The sequence below is a fragment of the Eurypyga helias genome, unplaced genomic scaffold (genome assembly GCF_000690775.1).
Source record: "Eurypyga helias isolate BGI_N326 unplaced genomic scaffold, ASM69077v1 scaffold27018, whole genome shotgun sequence".
Lineage (NCBI taxonomy): Eukaryota > Metazoa > Chordata > Aves > Eurypygiformes > Eurypygidae > Eurypyga > Eurypyga helias.
The window spans coordinates 1,764-12,894 of NW_010266672.1; the positions used below are offsets into that span (position 1 = coordinate 1,764).

Genomic DNA, 11,131 nt, shown 5'->3' on the forward strand with positions numbered 1-11,131 from the left:
CCCTCGTTAGAGCATCCACTGAGGAGTCTGTGAGCAGAAACAGCCTCATAATGAAGCTTTTTGGAGCTCATTCAGAAAATTTGTCAACTTTGACAACATTAGGCAAGGTATTTTGAGTTTAAAGCAGGCACTTCTCCCCGTCGTGAGGAAATGTGGCGGCGGCTCGGCCACACCGATTTGGAGATGCTGAGGGCCACCGGTGCTGACACGTTCAAGATAATTGAGGCATTCCTTTATTTCAGGGTGAAAAAGGAAGAAAGAAAATGACTAATTGCCCTGTTTCCTCAAGTGCTAAAAAATAGCCCATGTGGCTAATATCTCTGGGTGGAATCGGGGGTGAATTTGATATTTATTTGAATCCTGAGGAGTAGCTGAAAAGTGAGAGATGCCTCCCCCCACCCCGCAGGCATTTCTGCTGCACTTGGCTTTTTATCATTCCGGTTTCTGCCACTTATTTATTTATTTAGTTGTCTTGTCCCCTCCCTCCCCCACAAATAACTCCCGGCTTTTCGTGGTTTTTCTTTTTTTTTTTTAAACGGGAAGCCGCAAACGAGCTGGCAGGGCTGGGGACACCAGCCCGATTTTTTAACACCAGCACCTCACGCACGCGTGCGCATGTGCGTTCCACGGGCCGCGCGAGCCCCCGGTGCCGGCTCTTTTCCCTTACGCACGGCCCATGTAGGGAACGCGCAGCGTCTGTACGTTCAAACACCTCTTGTCCGCGCCCGCCTCGTTCAGGCGTCTGAATTTCAGAAAGTAGGTCTGGCTGGTGGAAAACACACGCCCGTGCGTGTGTGAGAGAGCGCGCGCCGGGCTTGTCGCCTTGAATTCACGTACATCAATAATACACCCGGCCATAACGCTCCCTGTTCGCCTTCCTCCGTAGCGCTGCCGGAGTTTCGCCGTGTGTTCTCGGCAGCCCGTTCGTTTAACTTTGCCCCCGCACCGTTCGGTTGGGTCAGAAGCGTGCCCTGGTGCGGGCTCCCCGGGTTCCCCGCGCTGCGGCTGCTTCCGCGCAACCTCGTCCTCGTCTCCCCTCGTAGCCGCCGCGTTGCGTGGGTTCGGTTGGGGAGGGGGAGCGGGCGGATGTTGTGAGCGGGGTGTCGTATTCGTGAAGAGGGGGCTCGGTGCGTTACCCCCCCTCTCCCCAGAGCTCTAACGAGTCTCCTTTTGTTTCTCCAACTGCAGCCGAACCTCTTGAAGCCATTCTCACCGATGACGAACCTGAACATGGCACGTTGGGAGCTCCGGAAGGGGACCACGACCTCCTCACTTGTGGCCAGTGTCAGATGAACTTCCCGTTGGGGGACATTCTTATTTTTATTGAGCACAAACGGAAACAATGCAATGGCAGTCTCTGCTTAGAGAAGGCTGTGGATAAGCCACCTTCACCCTCACCAAGTGAGCTGAAAAAAGCATCCAATCCCGTGGAGGTTGGCATCCAGGTTACGCCAGAGGATGACGATTGTTTATCAACGTCATCTAGAGGAATTTGCCCTAAACAGGAACACATAGCAGGTAAATTAAAGCAAGGAGAAGCGTTTGCGAGTTTATTTCCGTTTCGCTTGCAACGCAGCGTGTCCGCAGTTGCAAACTGCCGTGCCTGTTCTCTCTGTTCTGCTCGCCGACGTGCTAAACGCCCTGCCTCCGGTCGGCGGCCGGCGCGCGACCGGTGTTGCCTGGTGCCTGCGCAGAGGCAGGATCAACAGGCACGCGCCGTGCCGGCCGGTATTCCTGACGGTATTGTTTGAGGCTGCTCTCGTGGTCCGCCTGTATTGTAGTCGCCGTCTCCCGGCGTCGCGCCTGCCGTTAGCGCCGCGGGAGGAGATTGCAGAGCCTGCCGCGCGATGAAGCGAGGAGCTTCCCAGTCTCTGGCAAAGTCAGGGGTGAAAGAGTTAACCGAGCATCAGCCAGCCTTGGTTCCATATTGGCTGTCAGCGTATGGACTGTAATTAAACACAGCCCCATGGCAAAGTGACACCACCGACCTTGACTTTAAGATGCCATTTTCGACTGGCCAGGCCAGAGTAGAGAGGGCAGTTGCTGAAGCGCACAGACATGCTTATTCGAAAAGTTTAAGGGCATGTTGGAAATTTCAAAAGGTTGGTTTGACAGGAAAGGCCGCTCTCTGCAGCCTGCCTCCTCAGCCAAATGATAAATGCTTCGCTGTGCTCTCTCTTGTCTCTGATGTGGTTTTGACAGATGTATCTTGATTTTGTTTGCGGTTTACACAACCACATGTCAGCCGTACAAATGTCCAAGGCAGAGTTCTGTTTTGTGCAACAAACAATACGAAATGTAATTTAAAAAAAAAAGGGTGAATAATTCCATTTCTTAGCATAAAAAAAAAATATTTTTTTTTGCCTTAAACCGGGAAGCCATTCACCGTGCAGATATTTTCAGAAATTAGGTTAAAAAAAAATTGAATGTGCTACGTGAAAGAAAATCCCAGAGCCCTGGGAGCGTAACAAAGCACGCTCTGCTTTTAAAATCCTGCTAGTAAACAAGAGTACTGCCCGTTTGCAGCACGCGCTGCGAATCGCTTCGAACCGCGCCAACGCTACCGGTCGAAAAAGGCGGGACCGCGGCACCGGCAAATGCCTGAATCGGTGTCAAACCCCCTTTCCCAGCGGTTTTCGGGATTGGCACTGCTGGCCCCCTCTTTGGGGAGCCCGCTCGGGGTTGTCAGAGGCGCAGTACGTGGTCACGTCGTGTGCCGGGCCTTGTCTTGGCCTTGCGTTGGCCACTCGGCTAAACCATAATAGGGCGGTCGGCGCCGGGAGGTTCAAGGTGACGCTCCCGCAACCCCCCTGGCCTCCAAACCGGCCGGAGAACCACGCTGGAGTTCTGGAGGTTTGGCGGTGGCAGTAAATACGTACCGATGGGCCCACGCACACCTCTGCGTACGCAAAGCCGTGTGCGCGCACGTGCGTACGTCACGCGGTTGGGTACGTACCGTTTCTGCAGAGGTACTGCTTTGAGTACACCTGTACATACCTACGTTTAAGGGGAAGCAGAGGCTCGGCTACATTTTGAGTGAGGCTGAAAAACCCCAATAGCACCCATATTGCGCTTTCCAGGCACAGGTGTTAAAGGGGGTATTTTTTTCCTAGAGGGGTAGAGGGCAGTGCCCGTTTCCGTGTGCTGCCTGCGAGCTGACGGAAAACGAGCAGAAGCGGAGGGCGTGATTAATGAAGCGGGAGGCTGGCGGAAGGGATTTGTAGTCTTCCGAGCTCTGGAGCCATACTAAATCACCAAATATGGAGGAGCGGTGGTATGATGTAACGCTGTATTTACGTACGGCGCCGCGCTGTTGGAAAGACAAAACACAGTGTCTTGTCAGGCGTGAATTCAACCCGCTGTCCTTCCCGTGGTCCCAGATAGGTCCCTCGGCCACGCCGGCGAGTTCTGCACGAGGGGAAGCTCCTCCATGGAGGGTTTTGCTCAGGCGCTCGCTGGGCGTGGGAGGTTCGGCGAGCCAAGCGGCACCTTGGCGTGAGGCGGGTTGACGTGAAGCGAGCGGGCTTTGGCTTCGCATGGTGTCGCAGGCCCGTTAATTCAGAAAGGGCTGTGGTTTTAGCTGACTTGAGACGGTTCGGTGAGCAGAGGGCAGTGGGTAGGAGAGGTGCACGTTGGCAGGTGCCGGGTCCTGCTCGCTCTTGCACATAGGCATGGCCTTCGCTGTGCACATGGGGCTGGCTGGGCGCAGGCCTAGGCCCAGGCCCGGGTCCGCGGTGCAGGCCGCGAGCTGCGGTTGTGTGGGCATCTCCCGCCCTGGTTCTCTGCGCGATGGTGCCTGCGGATGGCAGATCCAAGAGCACGGGTCTTCTCCTGCACCTCCCCGTCCGGGACGGAGCCGAGGGCTCCCGTGGGTGCTCCTGAGCCTGGCTGTGGGAGCAGGGGAAGGAGTTACGGGGTTACGGGAGTTACAGGGTCCTGCCCTGTGCTTCCCCTTTGTGTTGTCATCTTTCACTTGGATGAGTTTAGCTCCCTCGTATCCCAGAGAAGCGTAGCGATAGCTGGAGTGACCCGTGGCCAGGAGTTTGTGGGGTCTGGCAGTAAAATTGCCACTGAGGGTTTTGAGCTGTGGAGTTGAGGTTTCTGGAGGGCTCCTGCAGTGAACCTTGGGCTCTTCGAATTCTGGTATTTTATATCTGATTTATGTGCAAGGATGCAAAATGCAAACAGATCTGAGCGTGTAATTGAGTAAAAAAAGGGACGGAGGCTGCCTTTAAAAAAATGCACAGGAGTTGAGGGATCTGATTCTTTCGGGTAAGAGACTGGAAAGCATTTAGTAGCAAAGTAAAAACGTCCCCAATCAGTTGAAAGAAGTGCTAGAGGTTTAGCTCTGGGTGCAGAGGGGTACGGGGTACCTCTGGATGCCGTTCCGGAGTCAGTAAGTTGGTGCGTTACAGTAAAAGATCATCTTAAGAGAAGTAATGGTTAAGGGTTGGCTCATCTAAAGCCAAGGAAGGAGGCAGCGAGCAGGGAGAAACGATGTCTGTTGTAGCCGTCGATAGGCTGCTCTTTATCCTCCCGGTTTTCCAGAGACGGGGATGATTCCAGGAGCTTACGTGCACGTGTGCAACCTGTGCGGTCGCTGCGATACCCGTATGGGTGCAGGCATGCGTACCTGTCCCTTCCGTGGGGGTGTCTGCCCGCGCCTACCTTTGACTCGCTATGAAATCTTGAGTGATGCTGATCCAGCGCTATAGCTGAAATGCCATAAATTTAACTGGAAATTAATAGGATATGTTGTGTGGGTCCAATGAGGCAGCTTTCATCAATATGTATGTCAGAGCCTCACCAGCAGATACCGGCAGCCCGTGATTTGCAGCGAGTGCTACGGCAGGGCTTTGGTTATCCGCTCTCGTATTTTACAATAGGGGGAAATATTAACTGAAGTATCTGGAGATCAGTGAATGCAGAATCGCTGTTCGCTTCTTGAAAAGGCCGAAGGAGTATTTATCGTCCGCCGGTGTCAGGTTTTAGCGGTTTGTTTGTTGAATGTATAAATCCGAGGGAATTAATGAAAGGGTGTGAGGAAGGATCTTAACTGTTACTTGGATTCAGTTGGAGGAACAGTTTGGAGTGCCGCTGCGTATTCCCCTTCACAATGCCGAGCGTGTATCTGCGGATGCCGTATTTACTGTACAAAGAGGGGAGGAGGAGGGGAGGTCATTTCTGCTGCTCGAATCCTTTATTCTCAAGCTGCTTGTGGCATTCAAATAAAATACGTGGGAAAACGACGTCAGAACAACCCTCTGCCTGCAGTAACCGAGGGAAGGTGGACATGATTCGATGCTAAATTTTGGACCGAGTACATTTGATTATTGCAATTCTGGGGAGGTGATGTCTTGGAGCAGTCATTACACCACGGAAATTTTCCTGGGCTGTTGTTAGTCGTTGCCATTAGAATTCTGTAGGTTGTACATTGCGATTCCGTATTACTTTGTTTTGTTCCGGAGACAAATAATTATTGATGTCTGCATTGAGGAGTTAGCGTTGCATCTGGATAGTAAGGGGAAAGCTGAGGAAACAGGGGGAAAAGAAGGAATAGGGAAATATTTTGGAGTCAAATTCCGCCTGCTTTCCCCGTACAAAGAAACAGAGGGCACAGGCTGGGTGGAACAGGCGCAGGCAGGAAGAACAGTGAGGGTGCTGCCCGAAGGCTCCCGCTCCCGAGATTCGGAGCCCTGCGTACAAGCTGTATTTGTAAATAAGACAGAGAAAGGTTGTGAACCGGCAGCTTGGCTGTTTTGTCAAAGTACAATGTCAGAGAAACTCTTTCTAAGACAAATTGTAAATAGAAGTGTCACGATGATTGCATGATTGAGCTCCAGAAGTGTCTTGCAATTGTTGGCATTGTCAGAAGACTTTTGAAAGCTTAATTAAAGGCGGTGGCCTGTGCGGCTGTGAAATTTACTTCTCGGGGGGAAAAAAAAAGGTGGGGGGGGAAATGTGAAAAATGTGGGGGATCAAAAAGTTGCCGTAACGCAGCTCGCCCTGGGGATGCAGGGAAGAGTCAGTAGTTTCTCGGCTTTCCCCGTTGCCTTTTATAAATAACATTTTTTGAAGAAGGAAGCACGTGACGCCAATATCATCCTCTTTGCGAAGTAAAGATTGGGTTCGTTTTGCTATTCTCAGCAGTTAATGTAAAAATGTCTCTTCACTGGAAACACAAATATGAGTTCGCTCGAAGCACAGGAGCAGGGTAGAAAGTTTTCCTTTGCCTCGGCGTGATCCTTCCAGGGGAGTGTCGGTGTGTTGCCGCGCTCTGTATCTTCCCGGGGTTTTTCTGATCCCTGCACATCAGATCTTGCGGTTTAGAAGATGAGGAATAACATTTCGCCTGCTTTCTCCTGTCGTGCGGGGCGTTGAGTTGTGGAGCTCGCCGGGGCAGCGGCGTGGCCGGGTCCGAAGTGCCTGTGGCTGGAGCGGCAGCCCGGCACGCGTTAAACTTCGTGGCGACGTGAGAAGGTGCACGTTGGCGTCACGTGGCGAAAGCTTTGAAAATAATGCGCGTAATAAACGCAAGGCTCCGTTCAGCCGGTCCCAGCACCCAACGCCAGGCGATGGAAACTGAGGCAGGGAGTAAATTAAACTTTCTTAATTAGCCAGGTGGGAGAAATAAAGTCTTCCCTAAACATCCCCGTAATGCCTCTTTCACAGAGGAGGAGTCCTGTTAGCATCACCCCGTTTTGTGTATGCAACCCTCAGCCCACGAGCTCTTTCTCACTTCATTCAGAGAGTGGAGATGATGGAAGAGCCTTGCGAGGCAGTGGTGGTTCAGCCTCCGGTTTGCCTGCACGCATCCTCGGGACGGAAATTTTTTGGACAAAAATTCTCTTTAAGCTTCGGTCTGTTTTTATACCCGATAGTACCAGCCTTGTGCGATAAAAGACGTTTAGCACCAGGCTGGACGTGGTCTGGCACATTGCCACTGCTGGGGTTTTTTTTGTTATTTTTTTTTCTTCGGCTAATTGCTGAGGATCTCTCCTTACCTTTCTGCTTGTTGTGATTTTGTTTGGGCCGTGGTGCTGCCAGCGGTGATGCGAGTCCAGGGAGGTCATCTCAGCCTGGCAGGCATCTGAACACATCTTCTGTCCCGGAGGGCTCTGTTTTATGTGCCGGCTTCAGGGATATCGCACAAGTTCATAAAATATTCTGAGCTCATATGTTTTAATACACTAAGACCTATATTCATACTGGTGGTATGGCCCTAAAACTAACCATTGGTTGGTTTTGCCTTTTTCCCCCCTTTTTTCTCTTTTTCCTTAGGCTAACGAACATGCGTTATCTCAGTTTGTACAAACGCGGTAGCGCCAGTTGCCTCGTGGTAACGTTGGGCATAGCAGGGTTGGACCCACGATGGGTGATGCTGGTATGTGGATTGCTGTGATTTATTACATAGTTCAAAAAGTAATGGGCGCGTTAATGGACCCGCAAACTGCCCCAGCAGTTGGGACGACCTGATTTCCATTTCATAACGGATGTCCATGAGACTCAGTTTGCTCTTTTGGGCCCCATTCTGGGTGCACCCAGGACACACACCTGGGTCACCCCAACAGGCACAGGCCCAACGTCACCTGAAACGCTCGCAGGAGCTGGGCCGGCGACTCACGGCCGGGCAGACCAAGCGCTCACGTTATTCAAACCCCGCTGTGTTAATGCCAAACCCGTCTCGAAGCCCACCAACATCCCTCCCTGCGCTCCTAACCAGTTTTGATACGCAGCGCACCCCACGCGGGGCTCAGCCTGTTTGTTTCCCAACCTTTGTTGGCCGGCGGCCCTCGCCGCGCGTCAATAAAGCATTTCGGCGTGGTTCCTCGCCCTGCTTCCGCGCGGGCTGGTGACTCGGCAGCTGCTCCCCGGCTCATTCTTCATTCGGAGGTGGCATTGCCTGGGGTTGGCGAGGGAGAGGTTTTGCGGCGTGGGGTGTGGTGAGGTCAGCCCCGATCCCAGCAGGGAATTTGTGTTCTTCATTTGCCTTTACAATCGGGAGCGCAGCCACTGTACCTTGGAGCAGCTCTCAGGTGTGAGCTCAGATGGGCGCATGTAAATGTCCTGTCAGATGCAACACAGGAATATTAATGTTTCCTCAGCCCCGTGCTGTAATAAAGCTGTACGCAGCCAGCTTAATATGCAGCCGGGCTGGGGAATTGTATAAAACTTCGATAGCCTAGCGTGAATGACAGCGGTGGAAAAAAAATGTGCAGTATGCCACAGTTTGCGTTCTCGTTTTCCTTTGATCTAAAGCAGAATGAAAGCATCCGCTTGTTCCCCCTCCTCGTTTTGTATAGGTGTTCTTCCCCTGCGAGGTTGGCTGGTGAGTAAGGACAGAACACCGAGTACGGGGCACAGGGCAGAATTACTTGAAGTACGTTAACGCCAGCCTGCTGGGCACGTAATTTTTCCAAGAATCACCAAACATTTATTTTTTTTATGCTTGGGGTCATTTGCTTTGCTTTTCGTTCTTTTTTCTTTTTGTTTCTTTTAGTATTTGGGTCTGGTCAAAACAAAGAAAACAGTCACCATAAGCAGGGTCTGGAGCCCGCTTTGCCCCCCTCCGGCTGCACATCCTCTTCACAGAGGTTTCATTTGCATCTTCTCCTGGGTTCAACTCTGTCAGCTCCATCCAAAGGTGTCTGTTTTTCCGCGCGGGGCTGTTAGAGGGTTTTTAATAACGTGCTCATTTAACTGAATCAACAGCTGTCAGGAGCGGTTGTAGTAAATCCACAAAATGCACAAAGAAAAATACGTACGTTTCCTGAAACAAAACACTTGAAACAAATCGGCTGCCAAAAAAAAGAAGCCGCCCAATTCTGGGTTTGCAGACAGTGCACCGAAGTGTTTCTTCTCGCTGCTCTCCCCGGAGACCTCTCCCCGCTTGCCTGCTGCGGTGCTGCTGGAACTTTTTACCTGAACAGGTTGCTGTTGATAAAAAAGCCCACCCACCGCTTCCTCCTGTTGGGTGGGTATGGAGCTGAGCTCGGGCTGGGGTTTGGGTGTTTCGCACTGGATGGCTAGGACACCCGAGGCCGGAGCAAGAAACCCCGAACAGCCGCGTTGCCCTCAAGGAAATGAGGCTTCATATCCGTGTGAAACAGCAGCGCTTCGGCTCTGCCCTGCCAGGTGGGCGTTGTCAGGGTGCCGTGAGGTCTGAAGCTGCTCCCCGGGGTGCTGGATCCGCACCCCAGCGGGTGCGCGGGCGGAGGGGGACCCTGGGGACCTTTGGTCAGTCAAAACCCAAGGACTGCGCCTCCAGCCTCCCTCTGCTTTGCCTAAGTGGGGAAGGATTACACCTCCAATTTGATCTTAGCTGCAGATAGACAAACCTCTGCCTAAATAAACAATGGCATTACTGCTCAACAACAAAGGCTGGCAGAAGAGCCCTGCCTTCCGTGGTGTTATTATTGTTGTTGTGGATATTATTAGTTTTATTACTACTATTACTACAACTCTCACCTTTTTAAAATAAACACGCGTCGCAGTTCCTCGCTCCGTAGGAAGCAAGGAGTTTAATTTTGTATTCATTGCTCGCTGGATTGATTTAGCGGGCAGCGAAATATAAAATGCAAAAATAAAAATCCAGGGCCCCCCCCCCCCTTCCGAATTCACAGCAATTAATTTGTCACCCGGCAGTACCGCAGCTGGGTTGTTTTTTTTTTTTTCCGGACATTGCATGAATTATCTGGGTTCCGTGGCGTTTTAGCTGCTGAGTTTATTCTCTCTTGGAGCAAGGGAATATATCGGCAGCGCCGTCGCGCTTCAGCCGGGGCATGGCGAGCGCACGCGGCAGTTACGGCGTGAGGGCGGCCAGGGGCTCTCCCCCGTGCTCCTGGCTGCTACCCACGCTGCTCCTCGTGTTTAGGCAGCGGTGGTTGTGCGGAAGGAGAAGCAGCGGCTGGGGAGCCGTGTTCTCCTCGGGGAGGTAAACCGCAGCAGGATGCGCTCGGAGAAAGAGAGCATTGCCTCCCGAAAGATTATTTAGTATTATTTTGTAATAAACTATAAACTGTCCTGTGTTAGATTTGTGCTGCGTTGGAAAAAATCAATAAGGAAAAATTAAATTCTGATAAAGATACTCTTGGATCTTTGAAAACAACTGCTGTCCTTTTAACTAAAACATTTGAGGAGCTTCAAAGAGGATGTATTTCTTCTGATCTTAGAGCTGTGTGACTGGTAGCGAGGAAAAAAAAAAATCTTATTCTACATACAAGTGGATTGCTTAACAAGTCAGCACAGACACATACTTGTTTGTACAATAGAGATAAAAATTCCTGTATAAAAATAATTCAGTTGCTGACAGCAGGCATTGTGCTGGGGCTGCCTCTGTTGTGTTGGCCGGGGGTCAGGGACCACGGCTCCCACTTTCTGCTGGGCGGGGGAGGCTGTCACAATCGCTTGCTGGGGCCTGGAAAGAAGTTAATTGCTTTATTTTAAGGAATACTCGCAGCCCGGCGGTGTGGTTTCTGCGTCCGCGTGCCGTCTCTGGAAGCAGCCAAGGGAGGGGTGGGGGGAACATCTCCTACTTGAAGGCGGTTTGGGAGACGTGGCCTTTGGCGGCTCGGCGACCCGGCGGCAGTTTCTAAACTTTTGGTTCTAATCCGATTCCGAAATAGGCTGCCGTATCCCACGTTGGCCCTGCCTGGACTCTCCTCACGGGAAGTAGTGTTGACGTCGGGGAGGGGGAATGGGTACAAACCGGGGCCCACCCGGATGTTGGCTGGTGCTGCTCTGGCGCGGCGCTGGGTCCTGTTCCGTCTAATAAATGGTAAAAAAGCGGGGCTCCGGGCATCCTCTTTTTTTGCTCGGCAGGGGCGCAGGTAAGAGAAGCCATGAGGTTGTGGAAGTCTAGGGAGGTGGGAATAGAAATTACCTGAGTGTTCACCCATCCTTCGAAGTCGGGGTGCCAGGGTGGCAGGCGGCACAGCGTTCCTTCCCCAACCTCCTCCCTTTCCTGGGGTCTCTGGCAAAGCCGAGGCCCCCATCCCCTGTGCCCACAGGAGATGCTGTCGGGATCAGGCCCCGACGGGGCCAGCCGAGAGCGGAGCCAAGTTTTGGGAAGGGCTGCCGGCGCTGAGCGATCCCCCCGCCACCGCCCCGCTCGCTCTCGGCGGTGGCTTGG

The 11,131-nt window shown here is 52.4% G+C and overlaps 1 protein-coding gene across 1 annotated transcript; it reads left to right on the top strand.

The window, feature by feature from the left end:
* Positions 1-886: 886 nt before the first annotated feature.
* LOC104513738 (B-cell lymphoma/leukemia 11A-like) lies at positions 887-1,851 on the top strand (the record flags this gene model as incomplete). The annotated part of the gene is made up of 3 exons (XM_010157189.1): positions 887-1,039; positions 1,189-1,540; positions 1,782-1,851. Coding segments are annotated over 3 exons (575 nt in total), but the record flags the coding sequence as incomplete, so codon positions are not given.
* Positions 1,852-11,131: the final 9,280 nt, after the last annotated feature.